Here is a 22,731-nt window from a genome sequence, read left to right as displayed (position 1 = left end):
TTCAACATTCACTTGCTATAGTTTTTATTTATCCCATTGAAGATGGCAAACGAACGATATCCATACAGCTATGTCTAATAAATTAATATTTTTCAGTGATGAATCTCAGCTTTGATTCAATTATATTTTATTCGCCATCTAGGCTGAATATATCAAACATAATGTAAAAAAGCGATATGCGCTTATATGTAAAATATAAACAATTTAGAATTATTCAGAACAGTTCAAATTAAGCGCTTGCTATTTATCATTATACAATGTTGCATTTATTTTTTGTACTACTTAGTACAATACAATACTGACCATCCACGGCTATGGTGCGGATTTCACTGAGATCGCTTTGGCGGCCGTCGGCTGCAACGGCTCGCACGCTTACATACAGCGGGCCGTTGCTGGGCGCTGGTACTATTAGCGGTGACTGGTCCGTGAACACTGACTTCATATCCTCGCTCGGCTGGACCAAGTCGTCGGGAATCTCCTTCTCTGATATTATCACTTGGTACTTGGGCCTGAAGAGAATAAAATTAATTTATAAAATTATACCTCTTGTTTTACATCATCATCATTATAACAGACTTTAACTTTCCACTGCTAAATATAGGATTCCCTTCATAAGGTATTTCTTTTGCCATTTGCCAGTAGTTGCCATGCTTGGCGGACGGATTGGCAACAAGTAGTTAGGATTTGGTGATGTTTTAATAGAGATACTGACTGAATTCGACTGACTGCACTTATTTTACATATGTTGTTAATATTTATGTTAAAAATCCCATTTCGCTTAAGTTCGTTCACCCTAAGTCACGAAACTGCATAACGATTTTTAGTCCAGTTTGAGACATTTCACTGCGATAAAAAATTAAAATCGAATCGTTTTTATTTTTCAACATAGATTATATTGAAAAATAAAAACGATACAAAATCTTACGGATATAATTAACAAAACAGCTTTACTAAATACTTTGAATTATATAGGAGTATAGACATAAAATATGTTTTCATATTTAAATCACTGAAAATAGCTGATACTTGAATTAATATATGTATTTTAATTTGTAAGTAATATGTACCTTTATATTATAATAATAAAAAATAGTTTTCAATTCAAATTTAAAATATCATCGACTTGATCTGGGAAATATTTAATCCAATTACTGGCAACATTGGAAAAAAGATTTGTATTGATTTAAAAAAAAAAAAAAACTTCAAACGTCAAATCAGTTGATGTTTTTGATATTCGGTGCTCTATCTATATAATCAAGATTAACACTAACAACGGTGCGTCCGACGGCGGTGCATCGTCCTTCCAGCTGACCATGAGGTGTCCGTCTGTGAGAAGCGCTAGTAGAGCTCGCGGCGCGGGGATAGCGCCGCAGCGGCCAACCGTGCACGCCGCACCCGACCATACGGCTCCCGATGTCGCTCTAGGAGTTGTCCCCGTAAAGCCACCGCTAGCTCCTGCGCTTTGTCCTGCCTGTCACATTACAATATGGTCGTTTACTAATTACCCTTAGACATTTGATATTAGAATTATTTTGTTTAATTCCGTTACCATAAAATAAACAAAATAATTCTAATTGTGATTACCTGTGACATGCATGGCTGTGTTTCGGTTTGAAGGGTGATATGGCGTGAATTTACAGGGTACATAGAAGTAACACCCGAGTCCTCAGGAATGGCAACGCATGGGGGATATCATGGGCGAAACAGTATACTCTGTTATGTCCATGGTACTGCTCATGTCTATAGGCGACGATTACCACTTTCCGTCAGGTGGGCTGTCAGCTTGTTTGCCATTCTAAGTTGTATAAAAAAAATGCATAGTGACTCCTAGTTCAGTAAAATACCCTTGAACAGACATCACCATCATGGAGAGAATTGATTAGTAATTAGATGTTTAGATTTTATGAGATTATTAGTATAGATTAGTAGGAGCCCCATTAATAGATATATACCCCTTATCAAGTGGACATCTAGACAGTTCCCCCTGGAAATGATCATGGTTTATTCTTAATAGATTCGTTCGGACAACTGACCTGCTTACATTCTCATCTATATCTTCCCTCGCTGGTGCCTTACCAACATATACTAATAAACAGTATTCCATTATCAAGCAATCAAAACAACATTATACCGCAGTATTGTAGGATTAAGATCATAATTATATATTAATAATAATAATATAAAATAAGGATATTTTTGTATGCCGTACAGGCTAAACATGTCGAACGTTATTATATTGTCAACATCTGCATGTATTTATACGCATGTTTTACAAATAAATAAATCTTGAATCTTAAAGGACTAACTGCCCCAATGCTAACAATACATGCTGACAAGTTTTTTAAGTAATACTCATGAAAATGTTAATAATACATATACACAATATATAATACAACATGTACGTATATACACTACATATTTACATTTATTTATATCACACTATCTTACCCACTCATACATTTGTACCTCTTTACAATTGGTGACCATGAATTTGTATTATTTAATCATTGCTCTCAATATCTGAACTTTAGCAACATGGATTTTAATTATTTTATATATCAATTAACCTAACTTTATGGACACTCATTATTATATATGGTTTCTTTCATACTTGTGCTTCTATTACTTGCATACACCCACCCACTCTATCTTGCTTACCTCACTTTTGAATAGTAATTTTTATTTGTATAAATAAAATCCGTTATTGGCTGTATTCATAAGAGACTTAGCATGTAAGGTATTTTTTAAGAGCTGTGGATTTTTTTATAAAATAAAAAAAAAAATAACAATTTATTTGCCAGGAACATAACTAATCTTAGCCCATCTTGACAAATTCACTAGCAATTAGTTAAGCCTCCTCCACATTTAATCAATTCCTACAAGCTCACCAGTTCCTACTAATATAATAATACACTAATATAATAATACACTAATACTCTAATATTACTTACTGAAACGCAAATGTTGTATTTCCCTCCAACGGGCACGTTTTCAATGACATGATGCACATTGATTTGACTCTTCGGCTTCAGTTCGTAGTAGCTTGTTTTGTCTAGCACTTCATCTTTTATTTCCAACTAGAAATAAGATTATTAATAACAATTAAGTACACAATTTTCGTAACACAATTATTTAGTAAAATTTAACAATTATAATTATTATATAAATACTATATTATATATAAAGTAAACTACATAAATAAAAGCTAAATTCCATTGGCTGAATTGAATTATCACGATATTTTAATAGTAAACAAAAATAATATTTTTTATTCAAGTAAACTTAACAATAAGCATTTTTGAATAGTCATTTTTTTATTAATCAACTGCCCACCAGTTCGAAAAACAATTTCAGGTGAGAAGAATGGACGAGAAACATAGGTGTTGCTTTTTTAAAACTATTACTGTAAATGTAGTATAAACTCAGCAGGTATATTTCCACACCAGAATCTTGATAATACCACAAACCTCCTTAACCAGGTGGTAAAAGAAACTATGGATAGGTATGCAATAAAACAATTCTTATTCTGTGATTTTCTGACCCATTACACAAATATTTACTAATATATATAAATTGAGTTTCTTACTATGTACTTTAATAATGAAATTTGATTTAGGTTGAGAAGGACGTGGGATACTTTTTATCGTGTATCGTGGAATTTAAAAACTAAAGATATCATTTTGTTAGTTATTTGATAACAATTATTTAATTTCGCTATTATAAAATTAATTAATTAATTCTAATCAAACAACCAGTGGTATGGACTTCCGCAAGATAACACCAAGTTCAGTAAAATAAATAAATAATTTACCCTGTATGGCACAGGCTCTCTGAGCACGTCGCAGTTTGCAAACCAGAAGATGTAGAGTTCAGATGTTAGCTTATTGTAGCTAGCATGGAGGTTCTTCACTGGAGCCCTAAAATGTATACCATACAATACAATACTATTATTATCGGGAGGCAAGGGATTGTTAGTAATGGAGATTGAGAATCCCATTGCTAGCAATATACCCAACCAGGTCGACCTCCTCGCGGTTCTCCCTGGAAACTATCATGGTTAATTCCTGATGAATTCATCATGATGGGCTAACTGGCCTGTTTTCATTCTCATCTATCACCTTTCATTGGTGCTCCGCCAGCGTATCCCGTTAGCGCAGGCGGGGTTACCATACCATTTTCACCCATCAAAAAAAAAATACTATTAATATCGTATTATATCTAAATTACAGTATGAAATTAGCAGCATGGAACCAATTTATTTTTTAAAGAGATAAACGACGGTCCACCTGATGGAAAGCGGCTACCATCGCCCATGAACACTTGCAACACGAGAGAAGTTGCTTGTGCGTTGCCGGCCTTTAAAATTTCTAATCATCGAAAGTTGTATATTATCACTAAAAAGTTACTATTAATATGCATTCTTTTTGTTTTGTATTAATAAAAAAAAAAAAAAACACCAATATTAACAAGATTAAGTTTCGGAAAAATAGATTCTTCATGTAACCACCATAATAAATACTAGTAATATTATTTTAACGTTGTATAACCATAGTCTAGTATGTTCTCAATCTGTTGGCTTCTGCCTCTGAAATACAGACTGCCGTTTAGTTCAGAGACGGTTGTCACAGGTGGTATAAATAAAAATGCTCCTAATGTTGTACCTAGTTACTGTATTTCGATTTGATTAATGTATTATTATGAATTGATTGATGATAGTAATAATTCATTTTGGAATCTGTATTCTGGTGTGTATCCCGTATCAATATTATCACAATTCACAGACTTTTTTTTATAAAATAAAATCATAAACTCCTCATGAAAATAGTTGTATGTATGTCATTTATAATATATATCTTTAATACAAACTGCATCACACATATTAGACAAAGTTAATAATTACATAGGAGTATGTACTTGTAAACAAAAGGAATTACGAATTTTCAATAAAACTTACTTTGGATCTCCTCTGGTAACGATCTCAACAAACTTAGACAGTGGCCCACCGAGTAATCCAACAGCAAAAACGTAGCTTTCACACGATTCTAATCCTTCCACCGTCACGGTATTATTTTTCGTTACGATTTTTGTATCTGTTAAAAAAAAAAAAGAAAACCATATCAATTATATCCGTATACATATATTTATTTATTACATAATGTACAGCTTTTTACGTCAATTACGGATTTGCAATATTTTATTTTATTTTCATTTTATTTTACTTTAAAAGGAAAACATACAATACCTGAGACATATAAAAGTGGTATACACAGCCATAACGTAAATCAGTAAAGTTTCCACAATAAACCAAACCAAATAATCGAGAGCAGATGACTAACATAAAAATATATATAATAAATATACATACACACACATATATATATACTTGACAATAAAAAAATCATCATATCAGTTATCATCATCATAACTGCCAACTGCTGCTCTCCCATAAGAGGGGTTTTGTCAATAGTTGCCACGCCTGGCAGACGGTTTGACCGCTGTTAGGCGTGATATTTTAAGAGGGACGCTGCTGCCCATCCCTCAATCGTTAAGTTCCATTTGTCGCCTCTTACGACACCCATTTAAATATATTCCTTATTAAACAATTATATAAATTCCATATCATTGATAAATCCTAATATCTTATTTATTAGGCTTTCTATAACGTATGCTATTATTAGGATATTATTATATCTTACTTATCATGCTATTTCTCTGCTCAATTCTCTGATTGCTCCGCAGACAGATATTGATATATTTAATGACAAGATAGATATATTTTTAAAATGTTGTTCAAAATTTTTAAGTTTATAAAATAAACCTATTGCTCACTACACATTTTGGGATACTGTAAGTGTGATAAGTAATTTATAAATAAATAAATAAATATTAATAAAACTGTATCAACTATCAAAAACATTAGTTTCATGTGTAAAAGACTTGACATTTAGTCATCAAACACAGTTGAACAGCTGAATAGATTCGAATGAAATTCGGTAAATGTACCTAGAATTAAAGCATATTAATACTTTATATATATTCCGTAAACTGTACGTTTTGGTCACATATATGAAATCGTATGTACAGCGATAAGGTATATAGAGAAAAAAAAAATCATAAAACATGTCTCACCATTACTAAGTCCTCCTGGCATTCGCCTCTGCATAGCCTTAATGTAATGCACTTCATATTCAAGCGTTTTGTTCTTGTATCTGTCTCCAAGGGGTGGTGACCACGTCAATTGCACCGAAGTACCCTTTTCTTTCAGCAGCATTGCGGTCAAATTGAGCGTCTCATCTGCCTCGCCAGTAGTACGCAGCGGTATCGTGAATGGATCGCCATATATGTTGTTTTTGAACGCCCTAATATCAATGAATAGGTCCACACCGGGCGGCAGATTCGTTACTGTAATTAAAATGACATTTAAATTTTATCTTCTATATTATTATTATTATTATTACTTATAATAATAATCTATACTTATAATAAATCTGTAGAGAGGTCAATTCTGTACCTGAAATATATTTTCAAAATAACTATCAGGGGGTGAGTAGTGATCGATAGTGATGCTAAAAATGCAATCAGTAAAATTTTTGTCTGTATGTTTGTTATAGAAACAAAAACTACTCGACGGATTTTAACGAAACTTGGTACAATTATTCTTCATACTCCTGGGCAGGTTATAGTATAGTTTTCATCACGCTACGCTTTAAGTGCATCTCTCGCCCTTTCTTAGTAGCCTCTTACAACATCTACGAAAAAGGAAGGAGTGGCCTATTCTATGCGGGACCACACGGCCACATTTTTCACATAACTAGCTGCAAATAGTAGGTACATTACCAGTAGCGTGGTCGTCCTTGGTGACTATGGGCGGTCGCCGCGCATAGGGCGCGGGCAGCCGCACCTGCAGCTGGTAGCCGTCCACGGCGCGGATGTGGTGCCAGTGCAGCTCGGCGCGGTCAGGGCTGGGCCGCGCTACGCTCACGTTGGCCAGCTCGTCCACGTCGCCGGGCTCCTCGAACGTTATGTTCATCACCGTCGATGATGGGGACGTCGACGCGCCGTTCGTCGCCGTCATCTGGGTAAACAAAAAAAAAATATTGCAACTTTATCTGAATCTTTTTAAGATTATGTTACATCATCAATTCTAATCCAATTTTGATAATTATTTGGTTGTTAAACATTGTATTTACTCTCATATTGGATCCATATTAATTTAATTGCTATACATAATATATCGTCACTCATTAGTGTGTTTATTATGATTAAAACCACTATTTTTATGAGAAGTAAAATGTACTTATATGTGTATAAATGTGACAGTTGCGTAACCATATATACAATGAAAGGAACGAAAATTCAATATCAATAAAATGTTTTTAACCGTCACGTGGACTGACAGCATAATTATAATTCTAAATCCTTTAAAAAAACCTCACCCAGAAAGAATAAGTGATGTTTGGCTTGAAGAATCCCTTGACGTTAATGGTGAGGTCGTCGGGCGATATGTCGTGTTGCATGGGCGGCAGCGGCGGCGCGTAGTACAGCGTGTAGTGGTGCAGGCGGCCGCGCGGCTCCAGCGGCGCGTCCCAGCGGACGTTGACCCGCCGCCCGACCAGTTGGCTCACCGACACGCGCCGCGGCGGCGACGGCACTGACAACCAAACGTCCATACTGATACTTTATGAAGCGGGAGGAGAAGTGAATTACTTGTAAAAGGAAGTAACTGATCTATTGCTAGTAATATTTATAGTCATTAGTCATTTATTCAAAAAACAATGCACATTGTATCTGAAATTAAGTATGATCATAAAAAAGCATTATATTAAATTGAATATTACAAGTATTGAATAACAATTATAAATATATTTTGCAATCAACAATGTCAACTTCATCCATAATATATATATATGTCAAATTTATTTTTAAATTCTGATATTTACGTTAATCACCAATACAAAAGTAATTAACGTAGTAATAGCATTTTTCCAATAAAAGGGATGGCAGTTTAATTTTAAAAGAATTTAAGATTATGTACAGTTTTCAACTGGACAGATAATTTATTAAATAATATTCATCATTACCTTATCAGCCATTAACTATCTACTTTTGAACATAGGCCTCTCCCTCAGGTATCAGATCTATTACTGGTATTCCAGACTGGCTTATCATTCCATTTTCATAAATAGAAAAAGTAACCTGTATGATACATGCAGATACTTCGTACACATTGTCTTATACTAATAAATAATTTATAAAGAAAGACAACTCACCTCCTTCGCCTGTGGTCATATTCACGTATTTCAACGACGCGTATGTTCTATTAGATTTACTGTCTTGTATGTAGAATGTGACGTTATAGTTTGTGTATGGCTCCAAGTTTGTGAACCTATAAGAAATATAATTAATTAAATTGTGAACAATTTGAAAGTAGTTTTTAATCATTAGTTTTATTTCTAATAAAACTCATCAAATTTCTAACAAAACTCAAAAATCACTGAAATACTGCAGATGGTTAAGAAACAAAAAAACATTATTGCTATAATACATAAATTGTACTCGTAATATTCGACATAGTTTCTTGAATATAATAAATTTAAAAGCTTTTAAATTAAGAATTTAAATCAAAAGAAAGAGATGCAAAACTACAACAGATCAAAAAGGTTTATTAGATTATTTAAAAAGTATGTAATACACACAAAAAGATATCCTTTTATATTTATTTTCCATACCTATAAATACTATCATTAGTCCAAGTCATGTTGCGCCACACACCATCTTCGACTTTTGATATCGAAGGTAAGAAACTATACTTCACCAGCTTCTGCTGGGCCATCCAACACGAGATCAGGAAACTGGTCGAGTTAATCGTCGACTGGTCCACGCCGAGACTAAGGAACTGAGAAATTTTATGGTTAAAATAAATATACACAACAGAATATCAGTGTTTTGCTCTTTTGAGGGCAAAACAATAAACTGAGTTGTGACCATTTTGTATTACTATGGTACACGAATGAAAGAAAAAAATTGTTAATTATTTTATATATTTTGCTTTTTATTTTGTATATGCATTCTTTTATCTCTTTTTACTATGTATGTCTGTTATTATTTGGGTGCTGTAAGTAAAGCAAATAAATTTTATATCTATCTATCTATATAAATGTTATAGTTAAGTTCTTCGGTAATGGCAATAAATAAGGGATCACTTCTGACATTCCTTGTAATGTATTATTTAAAATTTACGACTAATAGTTAACATCAGATAGTTCATCAGCTTGTACGCCTTTCAATGTTTCAAAACAATAACTTTCAATAAGCGATCACATTAAAAATTGCTTATAAAATATGGACTCTCACTGCGAGCCTTATACATAAAGTGTAACTCACACAGACAACTAAGCATAGAATATGAAATATGGTCACCAAGAACAATACTTGAGTTACTAACATGGAACACTAGGTTACTAATCTGAAATGATATGACTAGTTATAAATACGACGTCAGATGGAACAAATGCATGTTGGTGTAAGACCAAAAGCAGTTTAGACATACCATCTGTCTGATGGTATACCAATAGGTCAGATGGAGATACCATTAATTTTCATCTCATAAAAAAAGGATGGATTACTCCATGTTTCGATCGTGGCTACCGTCGCGCGGCTGGCTGTGCTGTGGCGTACCTGGTAGGCGGGCGGCGGCAGGCGGTCGGGCGGGCAGTCGAGCTCGTCGCTGCCGTCGCGGCAGTCGGCGCGGCCGTCGCACAGCGCCGAGCGCGCCACGCAGCGAGCGCCGCCGTCGCAGGCCTGCGTGCCGCTCGGACACGCCGCCGCCGGCTGCTTCTAAACATTACCACACCATTCAGACTGGGACGAGACTGCTAGCAACAGGGACACTAAGGTCCATTTCCAACAACATACTCAGGTTCCCCTAAAAACCTACGTGGTTTGATTTCTAGTGAATCTACAGTAATAGCCCAAGTAACTTGCCTTCTGCCTCACTGTTTAGAGATAATTGATATTTCCGCTATTATACGCTAGCGAGGCACCAGCGAAGGATGACAAACGAGGCCAGCATAGCGCAGGCGGAATTACAATATAATTCCATTATTATTCATTAAAAAATGTACAATACAACGATACAATCTATTTTGTTTTATCAGTATACTCGTATTTAACTTACCAAATCAAACAGAAATTATAAGCATAAGACATCGATGGAAATAAATTTCATTTTATAGACCATTTTAAATTTTATATACAATAATGACAGATTTATTAAGTAGTTACGTAATGAATGAATATTGATTGATTACACAAATGCTCGTGACAAATTTCTCGACTATTCCAATACATACCGCAACGGGTTCGCAGTGTAGCTCATCACTGCGATCTTCACACTGCGGCACACCATCGCAGAGCTGGTCGTCTCGCACACAGCCGCGGCCATCAGCACACGGCGCCTCGTGAGCGGAACACGAAGTCGCTTCCGCGCCCGCGCCCGCTCCCGCTCGTCGCTCGCAGCTGCTCGGCTGCTCGTCCGCGCCGTCCACGCAATCCGCCATCGAGTCGCATACCCACGTTAGCGGAATGCATACGCCTGTGAAATTTTAATAATAAGCATGATTGTCGGACACTTGGTGGAACTTTGAACATACGAGGTCTGTCCGGAAAGTTCGTATAAAAGTGTTCTGGAATGCGAGAAAGAGGAGTGGGGAGGCCAGGTAAGCGCAGGACCCCTTCCTTATGTCCCTAACAATGCTTCAGTTCTGGTCTGACCGCCGTGCGGTGCGAACTGGCTTGTCACGCCATCTGTGAAGTTACCTCTTAACGAAACCCCGTCGGCATGGAGCCCGCTTCCGTTGAAGAGCAGCGCGTCGTAATCAAGTTTCTCTCGAAACTCGGCAAGAATGGCCGTGAAATTTTTGCCGATCTCAGAACAGTTTATGGGGATGATGCTGTGAAGGAACCAACCGTCCACAAGTGGCTAAAAAGATTCAGAGAGGGCCGAGAAAGCGTTCAAGATGACCCACGTTCAGGACGTCCTTCCACTTCACATTCCGACGAACACAGGCCAGACAGTTGATGGAAAATTCTACGTCGATGTGCTCAGACGCCTCAAAGCTCGTGTGGCACGAGTTCGTCCAGAATTGGCGCGAGAGGGGCGTTGGATTCTTCACCACGACAATGCCCCTGCCCACACCTCTCTTGTTGTCCGTGAGTTTTTGAGTAAAAATTCCATTACGGTGACCGAACACCCCCCCCTATTCGCCGGATTTGGCCCCGTGTGACTTCTTCTTGTTCCCAAAAACCAAATTGGTACTTCGGGGGCGGCATTTGGGGGACATAAATGAGATAAAAAAAGCTACGACGGGGCAGCTGAGAAACCTACAACCAGAGGACTTTCAAGGAGCCTTCTCACAGTGGAAACGGCGTTGGCACAAGTGCATTATGTCACAGGGGGAGTACTTTGAAGGGGATAAAATTGATTTACCTGAATAATTGTAAAATAAAATTTTTAAAAAACTTTTATACGTACTTTCCGGACAAACCTCGTATATCTAAGTAGTAAGGGAGTAATATAAATTTTTTTAACATTTTAACTTGCGACTAATATTGCATCTCGCTCTCCCTCCTCTATGAAAATTAAGATGAAATTGATAAAGAGATGTTTACGTCAACAACATTTCTTCATATATTCATCTCTTTTTTTCAATTTATTATTTCATTCAATATCACTACATAGTATAAAGTCGCTGTCGCTGTCTGTCCGTCTCTATGTATGCTTAAATCTTTAAAACTACGCAACGGATTTTGAAGTAGTTTTTTTAATAGATAGAGTGATTCAAGAGGAAGGTTTATATGTATAATATAGTAGAGAAACACTGATAATTTTAATGAAACAAAGCTCAATCAGCAACAAAAATCAGGCATATAGATTGCATACTAACCTGGTGAACAAGTGAACTGATTCTTCCCGCATTTGATCGAAGGATGTTGATCGGAGGGTATCACAGTTGTATCCGTGGAGCCACAGCCGATTTCATCAGAGAAATCATTGCAGTCATCAACTCCATCACACCTCCACCAGTACGGAAGACAGTTGCCGTTGTTGCATCTGAACATCCAGTCCAGGCAGGAGGTGTTCGATGCGAAGTCAATTTTCTCGGTCGTCAAACGTGGCAGCAGCTTCGAGTGATGGTTGCCTGTGCAGTTCTTCTCGTCGGAGGCTTCTGTGTCGCTGCAGTCATTCTCGCCATCGCATAACTATGACAATAATATTTATTACAATTACACATTTGACAATTATTAATGACACTAAATGTGAAAGTGAGTTTGTTTGTAACTTTTAGACACATTAACGGCTATCATCCATCATTATGAAATTTACTAAATTTCATAATGATGGTAAGCCGTTGTAGTATCTGCAAGAGAAATATTTTATTCTGGTCACGCGAAAAAAATCGCGGATAAGAACTAGTCCCGTTAGGTTTTTAATAATGCGAATTACCAGTCTCATTGTTAGCAATATGTCCATAAAGGTCGACCTCCACGTCGTCGTCCCTGGAAACCATTGTGCTGAATACCAAGTGAATTCATCACGTTGGGCTAATTGATCTACTTTTTCATTCTCACTTGTCATCTCACTGGTGCCCCACTAGTGTATACCGATAGCGCAGGCGGGGTTACCATTCCATTATAACCCATTAAAAAAAACTTAAACCATAATATAGCTTGGTATAGTGGTGGAGTGGAGCTACGCACCCAAGACCTGAAGATGCACTTGCCGCTGGGGCAGCGGTACATGTAGGGCGCGCAGGAGGCGTTGCGGCAGCTGTCGGGCAGCTCGTCCTCGCCGCCCGGGCAGTCGCGCTCGCCGTCGCACGCCCACGCCGCCGGGATGCACGCCGCGCTACTGCGCGAGCAGCGGAACGCGTCCGCCGCGCACTCGCCGGCCTCTGCGCCAGACCCGGTCTCTATGCGCTTCACTTGCACGGCCTGCAACAGAAGAGAAATTGAAACAGTTACCTCACCTGCGCTCTTGGTATACGCGCGAGGGAGGGTAAGTAAGGATGAAGTGTTTCAGTCGGTTAATCGTGAGGAATGAATGTGAAATCCTTAGATTATATAGATAGATAGATAGATCTCCATACAAAAATCATGATTAAAAGCTATTTCAAAAATAACTTCGGACGTACATAGAAGTTGATCTGACAAGGTGTATGTTAGCATATACCAATAGCACAGGGAGGGATATTCCATTCACATATCTTAAACAAATGTGGAAATAAAATAAAGTAAAAAAAAATTGTGTTTCTAAACATTTTTTATATTAGCCAATATACATTGCATGTTACAAAATATATTGGCTAATATAAAAAAAAGTTTATTTCCGCTATAATCCTCTACAATTTTACTTGGCATTTTATAAAGATAAATAAATAATTAAAACAGTTTATTTTCAGAAAATTACCGTAAGTAAAAAAAAAGTAAAGACACTAGTTTTTTTTTTTTCTTTTATACAACTTAGGATGGCAAACAAGCTGACGGCCCACCTGATGGAAAGTGGTAACCGTCGCCTATAGACATGAGCAGTAGTTCCAAAATTGAAAAATAAATAAAATATATAACTAAACTTACGCTACAATTACGTTCATCAGATCCATCTTTACAATCATTATCTCCATCACACACCCATCTCTTCTCAATACATAATCCATTAGCGCACTGGAACTGATTCTCGGTGCAGTTGTGATGATCGCAATCTATGAAAAAATACAGTATAATTAAAAACTTTATAAATTGTAACCAAGATCCATCTCGATCATGTCAGCTTTCAAACAAAAAATCTCACCATAATCGGTCTATTTATTTAGAGACTACGATGCCAAAAACAGATACGTCAAACTTATAACACCTCTCTTTTTACGTCGGGGTTTAAAAATAGAATACAATTAAAAAAAATATTACAAAATCGCATCTCAGAAAAGTTGTTTTCTTTTCACTTAATCAAATTTAAGGCAAATACCAAATAGTCCGAAGACAAAATTTTCCTAACAAATTCAATGGTGTCCAGTAGCATGATAGTGACCACTACTCTAGAGTCTACAAGCGACGGAATAGAGTCGGTAGATCAACGATGAGGTACCATTTTTAAATACTGGCACGTTTACAATACTTTATCGAAATGGCATAAACCAGTGTATACCGGTTTTTGTACCAGTAAATACCAGGTATACAAAAAAGGTATACATTTTTCGGTATTTCAAAACCGATATTTCATCAAATAATAAAAAATAAATCTATTGCGAAAGCAATGCATTACCTTTTTCATCGCTCATGTCCTTACAGTCGAAGTCGCCGTCGCACTTCCAATGCGGTAAGTAGCAGCGCGTGTCGTCGCACGCTATCATGGGCGGCGTGCACTGGCAGCCGATCTCGTCCGACATGTCGCCGCAGTCGTTGTTCCCGTCACAACGCCAGCTCGCCTCGATGCACGCGCCGCTCTTGCATGTGAACTGGTCCTATAGCGAAAAATATATAATTAGTAAACATTATTTTTTATTACAAATACAAGGTGTAATCAAGATCATTATAACATACTATAATAGGTGGATAAACTACAAAGTACTTTGAATCTCCCATACTAATTTAATAACTGAACGCAATGAACGCGAATAGTTATATAAATAGAAAAAAAATCGATATTTCACATATGGTTATACAATATAGAAAAAACATGTATTAAACATTTGTACTTAAATATGGGTACTTGAGTAAATATCGAATGGGATTACCGCACAGCTTTGTATGATTCACAAATGTATTACAAACTTTTGGTAATATTGCTTTGATTTCGATAAATAAATTTAAAATATATATAAAAAAGATTAATAAATAAAAAAACTAGTTTGCAATACATTTTTAAACACATTGTGTATATATCGTAATACTTACTTTACCACATGTTGCGCCAGGTTTACTCGGACATGTCATGTTCACTGTCGGTTGTTCATTATTGGGGCACATACATTTCCCTTCAGTAGTGCGCGTGAGTCCGTCTGGGCATAGACAACTGAAGGTGTTAGCAGGGCCCCCTAGGCATAGAGCGTGACAAGCATTACTATTATTCGAGCAAGCATTGCTTCCTTGCTGGACAAAATGGGCAAACACCTTGAGATCCATAAGCCCAGTGAATGAGTTATTAATAGTTACAATATCCAAGCCAGTATGTTTGTCTGCGTAGAATATAGATTTAGCTTTCCAGTCGTCCCAATACATCTTATCCTTCAACACAGCTATAGCAAACGGGTGCGCTACTCTCTCGTCGTTCCACAAAATCCTCTTAAAATGCCGACCATCTAAATCGGCACTAGCAATGTAATCTTCCATAGCGTCGACCCAATAAATCCTCTCAGACATTTGATCTATCGTTATTCCATTTGGCCAATGGACAGTTGGTTTTTTAAAGAGCCTCTTAATGTCTGAGCCGTCTAAATTAGATCTAGACACAGATGGATTGCTGCGATCCCAATCAGTCCAAAACAAGTAACCAGCCCTAGGATGCACAGCGATACCACGTGGTTTGGATAAGACTTTGGAATCCAAAATTGTTACTCGCATTCTTCCTTCATTGTTCAAATCAGTTCGAACAGCTTCGATTTTATTGCGTCTGCCGTCTACGAAGAACAAAACGTTCGAAATCCAATCCAGAGCCATGCCTTCAATGCTGGCCAAGTCACTGCCCACAATAATCTCTTCGGGCGTACCGTTATTAAAGCATTGACGTTTGATTTTGTCGCTGTCTATGTCAGCCCAATAAAGACAATTATTCTTCATATCAATTTCAATAGCTACAATGTTCTTCTGGTCAGAAACCAGTGTTAAAGTGGAGTTATCTGATAAATCGATGCGTGCAACTTTGTCTCTCAGAGCCACAATGAGGAATTCAGTAGGCTCAGTGATAGGGCATGCCACTTTATCAGGTGCGTAAGGCATGTAAGCGGGCGAGACACAGACGTCGCCGTCAATCTTCCTGTAACCCTTAGTTCGCATATACGACTGTCCAGGGCGGCAACCTGCCGGTATCGCGTATGGATCGTAAACTACCGACTTATTACGAACGCATTCGACACCGGATCGCATAAATCCAAAGTCGCATTCGAAATCGCGTCTGCTGCACTCGCATATTTCTTTCTTAACTGGCCTATCGTAGTCGATGCCATTATAACAGTTCGAGTTAGGTATGCGGCGCTGGAACGTTTCCCTAACACCGAGTACGCACGATACCAAAGAGTTGAGAGAAGACGGTGACCAGAACTTGTAATCGTCAGCAGTGCAGTTGCGTTCAAAAGTATTACGTAAATCGATGGTAATAATAATCCATTGATGTTGATCATTTGCCGAGCCGAACATGGTAAATGTTGTTGTGTTCTCGCCAGGCTCGGTCATCAGCCCGTATATGCGAAGGTCATTGTCGTTGAACCTAAAAAATGAACACACGAATCATATATTTGTTGTGACAGCAATTTAATAATGATTATTCAATAACGAGAATTGTGACTCACTGATAAGAGTGCCAGTCTATGCCTTCGTTCGTTGAATACAGTATCCTCCTTGTTTCCCCGCGGGATTTGAAATATTTAACTGCGACTAATACACCGCCATGGTCTCCATAGTTGAAGAAGTAATAGTCTTTAAGGATCCTCTTCCAGCTGAGGCCAGCATCTCGACTTATGTACACTCCAGGGATGCCTTTAAGGGATTTTCCTAGCACACCAGTAGCCATGATAATGCCCGGCGCAGACTTTGAACTCATTATGCTGGCTGATCTGTAAAAAGTAAGATGGAAATTATTTTCGTAGTAATAAATCATGGAAAAAATGTAGCAATTTCTATATAAACAACTATTAACGCCATTACTAATTTTTATAAGGGAAACGTTACCTCGTTTCTATAGGATGAATATGAGTTTCTACAAAATGATATGGTATGAGAAGGTCGATATCACACTAGGACTATATACAATGTGGTGTACAAAAAACAAACTTCTATGGAATTAAATAAATAAACTGTATAAAACACATTCCGTGCAAAATATAAAACATGTGCCAAGCTGGTTAATTCATCTACACTGCTATATCTACAGCTCTATGCTTTCCGTTATACCTAATGATCTGAGCATTTAGGTTCATAATTTAATGACAATGGTATAACGAAACAATCGAACCTATTCTACTATCGTACCTTAACCCGTCCGCAATCACATTTCCAGGAGGGCTGTAAAGAATTTTATTTATAAGCTGATTTACATAATCTAATTATATGAAGTATTCATAAACATTACTCTCATAAATGGCCAGTTCTTGAGTCAATATTTAATAGATATAATCAAGTATAATTCTTCCTGGAGAAATTAACCTAATTTTGATTAAGATTTTCAATTTTTTTCTACGGTCGCCAAGGCTATTAAGGTTGTGTGGAAATAAGTAATACTAACGGACCGTAACGGGGATTTCCTATGCTCTGATGGAATAAATAAAACGATAATAATTATTTCAGTGCATGTACACCAAACAACAAAACGTGTTTCATGATGTAATTTCATAATTACAATAGAGCTTGGTTTATCTACGTGTTCGTATTGTGACTAAAAATTCATATAATTCTAGAAACTTATAACGTGAATTTACAGAGGAATAACACCTGAGTCCTCAGGAATGGCAACGCATGGGGGGTATCATGGGCAAAACAGTATACTCTATTATGTCCATGGTACTGCTCATGTGTATAGGCGACGGTTACCACTTTCCATCAGGTGGGTCGTCTGCTTATTTGCCATTCTAAGTTGTATAAAAAAAACTTCGTTTATATAAATTGAAATTGAAAAATGGGCACACATACTCATATGGTCGACATTTTACTTGATATTATCTAGTGTACCATATGGTATACAAAGATCGGTGTTATAAGCGAATACATTTTTGTTCGTCTATCAGTTTCGACGTAGTGCAACACTGTTGCATCAGCAATCAGACGAAAATTGAATATTTTTGCCGCGTGGTCCTGACATAAAATGAGTCACTCCTTTCTCTGCCTCGTGAGTGTCCTAAGCGGAAACAAAGGAAACTTAATGATCAAGGAATTGCGTTCCTGTTAAACCATCACCAGAGTCTAACTGCGATTGACAACCCGCCAAGCGTGGCAACTACTAGCAACAGTAGAGGAAGGCTGTTTAGTAGTGAAAATTACCGGCTGATATGATGAAGATGATGATTTAAATTTTTACAATAAATCCGTTGACTACATATAGAAAGTAAAAGTTAGTTTTATGCGCCGACAATGTGACTAACAATTGATCAATGTAAAGGTACGATATTTCAGAAATAAACGTAATTCGGGCCCTTTTAATGTACACTATTACATCAAAAAACTGAACTCAAACAAATTCGAATTCAACAATACTTTTCTTGGACAAAAAATTATTTTCGAATTTCAAAATTTGGCTGTCGTGAATTATATACAGACAAGAAATTTATAACAAGATCTTTATGTATAATTGTTTTTTTTTTAGAGAAACAACCACATAGACACCTTAGGCTATAAATTACCTACTTGGCACTTTTACTCAATTTGATTTAGTAATTTATTTATTACATTACTGTTATAAATATAGAACAAAATTGACACATATGTACCTTTTAGGCATTGTAATGGAAGCGAGAGATATAGACATCCTATTAGGATTGGACTAGAGGTTTTTTTCATTCATAAACTTTTACATTATAATAGGCCTTATCTTATAGAAGCTTTTTTAATCATCTAACAAATTTACTAAATTTAATTTTTTATTATACGATGACAGTTAATTTAATTGTAACAAGCATATATACTACATATATGCTATATATATATATATATATATATATATATATATATATATATATATATATATATATATATATATATATATGCACTATCTTTCTGTTGCTAACAGTAATCATTATAAAAGATAAATACGATGTGAAAATTTATTTATTACCTAACAAGCGACTCAACTTTGACCTGTCGAATGATAATATATATGCAGTATCATTAAATAGTCATTTGACTCCAAATACAATGTCTATACAGCTAATCATACTGTTACTGTTGTTAACAAGGTCAGTTACTCATCAGTGAGGTTGACGATCAAATAACGACAATTACCGTTTTTCTTAAACAGCAAAATGTGTTCACCAATTTCCTTCCCGTAGTAAAGGGCACATTAAAATGTCAAATCGAAATAATACTCGTAAAAAAGAGAACTGGCAGACTATTCAATCCTTTATGTCAATCGTATATACAATAAACTTTTTTTTTTACATTAAGGACATCGATAATAGAATGTTACTTTATCGGAGTTCAAGGTCAATTTCAACTACTTGGAAAAATGATATATGCGATTAGCCAACGCGGTCAGTTTACTACAATCATACCATAATCTGCATGTAAACGAAATGTCCGTTATTAGATTAGCACGTTTATTGGCGTAAATTAGTTTAAATAATACAACTGTCTCGCCGACATACTCTGTTGAATTCTGATAAAATTCTTTCTCACTAGCCGTGGGCTGGATGATTTTTCATTGGCAACACACATACACGTTTTCATCCTCTATTAATTACGAGAAATCTGAACGAATAACAATAATTAATGCGAAGCCAAAATCACTAGCTAGAAGAGATTCTGCACAATACAAATGTTGTTTCAATTCCTATCAGAAACGATAAAACCGTATGATCAGTATTTAAACGTCTTATATTACTCTTAAACTAAAATTGAAGCGTTATTAACATATAAATACTATAAAATACTTAGCACAATAAAAAAATGTTAGCATTTTTTAAATACCTACAAGCAAAGCCACACTATTACACAACCATGGCTGTCTTTATGAATTAAAGATCTCTATCAACTAAGAATAAATTTATAAATATTTAATCTATCTTCTCTTTCCTATCAGACCGAAACAGAACAATATACACATAAATGTTTTACAAAAGCTTTGAAATGAATTTAAAATATTCTCAATAGTGGCATTACAAGTATCAATCCTTTAAAATTGTTTGCCTGTAGTACTATATCAGTATTTGTACTAACAACATGTGTACATAACTAACTCATTAACAGTAACACATACAAATGTATTACTTTGTAATCAATAGATTATGCATTTATTTATTCTTACCTTGTTACTGGATACAGTTGACTGAACTTCTGACACAAATGCAGACTGCAGGAGTTTTCAATTTGACAGTTCAACGGTTTACCTATAAACATAAATAAAAAGAACGGTTGCCCATATTTTCTACACAGTGTACTTTCAAATAATAATTTGATGGTAATTACAAATTAAATATCATATCATAATTATTTTTTTTATACAACTTAGAATGGCAAACAAGCTAACGGTCCACCTGATGGAAAGTGGTAACCGTCGCCTATAGACATGAGCAGTACCATGTACATAACAGAGTATACTGTTTTGCCCATGATACCCCCCATACGTTGCCATTCCTGAGGACTCAGGTGTTATTCCTCTGTACCCAGTAAATTCACGCCATATCCCACCCTTCAAACCGAAACACAGCCATGCAAATACAACTGCTTCACGGTTGAAACACGAATGGGAAACATACATCATTCATTTCAGCCGACAATTTGTCCATTGCTTAACATTGATCTCCACCATAAACTACGGCTCCTATTTCTTATGGCAGTTTACTATTGGGGGGAATTTGCCAGTAGTTGCCACGTTTGGCTAGCGGGTTGGCAACCACAATTAGGCTTTAGTGATATTTTCAAAGCGACGCTACTGCCCATTCCTCGACCATTAAGTTCCCTCAGTCGTTTCTTACGACACCAACGGGAAAGGAAGTCTTGATAATAATAGGCACATATAGGGGGAAAGGGATTATTAGTAATAGGGCTAACTGCCCCATTGTTAGCAATACACCCTATCAGGTCGACCTCCTCGTGGTTCTCCCTAAAAACCTTCATGGTTAATGCTAGTGCAATTTGTCACGATGGGCTAACTGACCAGCTTTCATGGTCACCTATCATCTCTCACAGGTGCCCCGCCAGCGACCATTTCATTATCATCAATAAAAAAAAATAGGCACACATATGGGACTGCAACATCAATACACCTATCCCCCGATTTACACGGTAGATACGTACGTTCCTGAGAAAAACGTGTAAATCGAAAATTAAAAATTTTCAAGTCAGAACCGTGTAAATCGAAAAGCTTGCAGAAAATGCATAATTTTGCTATTTAACAATTGTTATTTTTTTCAATATTTTTATTGTAGGTGATTGTTTTCAATATTTTTATTGTAATAGTTCTTATTGTGTCTTCGTTCATGTTATATGATTTTGCAACATCTACTACTCTATCTCCCTTTCGTAAGCGATCCAAAATTTCGATTTTAGTTTCTAAAAAAATAACTTTTCTTTTAACTTCTTTCGACATTATAAGCCTATAATTTTTTTTTTATTTATGTTATTTTATAAAAATCTTAATTATGCACCCACTTGTAATTTACGAATATGAAAAATTAAATCTTTCTGACACTGTGAAACTTTCACTCAAATACAATTTTCCGTAGATAAAACTTTAATTTTATGCGAAGAAATACAGACACAGTGTGCATGTGCAGCAAGGCAGCACATAAGCTCGGGATTCCCCGTGAGATGTGTACACAGCGCACGTGTTCAAACACAGTAACATTTAGTAGAGTGCGATAAAAACAAAAAAAAAAACTTATTTGGAAAACCGTGTAAAAGCGAAAACGTGTAAAACAAGTACCGTGTAAATCGGGGGATAGGTGTATACCTATTTTATAACAAACTTAGCTACATTTTGCATGAATCATGAGCGCAAATTCAAGGATATCATAATACCTAATTGAATAATACATATATAAATTTAGGTAACTAAATACCAAAAAAAATAGTGGACTATTGCTTATAAAATAACCATTTGTTTTTTTTTAAATTCTAAAACAAAGTTTCCTTATCTGCTTATAGCAATAGAACGAAGTATCAATATTTACTATTGCGTATATATATATGAAATCAAGTAAAAAGCAATGACTGCAAAAACAAACATTAACACAAAAAGTGTTTTAAAGATAACCTATCAAATATATAGATAATTACCGATACTTATAAATAGTATCAAAACATTTTTTTCTCACACACTCGTATCTCTTGTTAATAAAAACGCAGTTGTTTTTTATTTACCATTTTCATCTTCGGTGGGTGGGTTGATGGGTGACCACGTGACACCATGATCGTAGGTTATCAACGAGATAAGGTGTTCCGGTCCGACAGTCCCCACCAGTGTCTTGGTGTGGACGCGCGACGCAATGTACACGCCCTTCAACCCCTCCACGCGATACAGGTCGGTGAATGGGTCCTCTGTTACGTCTCTGTAATAAAAATATTATATACTATCTGTAGGCATGCGTAATATGAGTATCGCTCCGAAATCTATATATTGGATTTCCCTGAATATTGATGGTGGAAAAAAGGTCATTACCTTACAACATGGGGTTCTTTAAAAGGAAGCTATAGAGTTTTCTTCAGGGTCGGCAACGCATGCGTATCACCCCCGGTATTACAGGCGTTCATAGGTTACGGTAACCGCTTACCATCAGGTGGGGCGTATGCTTGTTTGTCACTTTAGTGGTA

The 22,731-nt window shown here is 36.3% G+C and overlaps 1 protein-coding gene across 1 annotated transcript in view; it reads right to left on the bottom strand.

Annotated features, from left to right (window-relative positions):
* LOC113513004 (sortilin-related receptor-like) overlaps positions 1-22,731 on the bottom strand; it is a 50,643-nt gene that overhangs the window by 3,531 nt on the left and 24,381 nt on the right. The window contains exons 10-30 of the mRNA XM_052893621.1: positions 22,282-22,469; positions 20,225-20,306; positions 17,242-17,274; positions 16,563-16,826; positions 14,953-16,480; positions 14,321-14,519; positions 13,636-13,760; positions 12,760-12,993; positions 11,946-12,261; positions 10,353-10,594; positions 9,679-9,837; positions 8,730-8,896; positions 8,271-8,386; positions 7,437-7,651; positions 6,838-7,075; positions 6,130-6,402; positions 4,955-5,090; positions 3,812-3,917; positions 2,952-3,077; positions 1,272-1,471; positions 304-509 (exon numbers count right to left, since the gene is read on the bottom strand). Of these exons, the coding sequence (XP_052749581.1) occupies positions 304-509; positions 1,272-1,471; positions 2,952-3,077; positions 3,812-3,917; positions 4,955-5,090; positions 6,130-6,402; positions 6,838-7,075; positions 7,437-7,651; positions 8,271-8,386; positions 8,730-8,896; positions 9,679-9,837; positions 10,353-10,594; positions 11,946-12,261; positions 12,760-12,993; positions 13,636-13,760; positions 14,321-14,519; positions 14,953-16,480; positions 16,563-16,826; positions 17,242-17,274; positions 20,225-20,306; positions 22,282-22,469 (5,153 nt within the window). The remainder of the gene's footprint in view (positions 1-303; positions 510-1,271; positions 1,472-2,951; positions 3,078-3,811; positions 3,918-4,954; positions 5,091-6,129; positions 6,403-6,837; positions 7,076-7,436; positions 7,652-8,270; positions 8,387-8,729; positions 8,897-9,678; positions 9,838-10,352; positions 10,595-11,945; positions 12,262-12,759; positions 12,994-13,635; positions 13,761-14,320; positions 14,520-14,952; positions 16,481-16,562; positions 16,827-17,241; positions 17,275-20,224; positions 20,307-22,281; positions 22,470-22,731) is intronic.

This window comes from Galleria mellonella, unplaced genomic scaffold, assembly GCF_026898425.1.
Source record: "Galleria mellonella isolate WM207_F2 unplaced genomic scaffold, CSIRO_AGI_GalMel_v1 utg182, whole genome shotgun sequence".
Taxonomy (NCBI): domain Eukaryota; kingdom Metazoa; phylum Arthropoda; class Insecta; order Lepidoptera; family Pyralidae; genus Galleria; species Galleria mellonella.
Note: the sequence above shows the minus strand (reverse complement) of the source record. Positions and strands in the feature narration are given on the sequence as shown.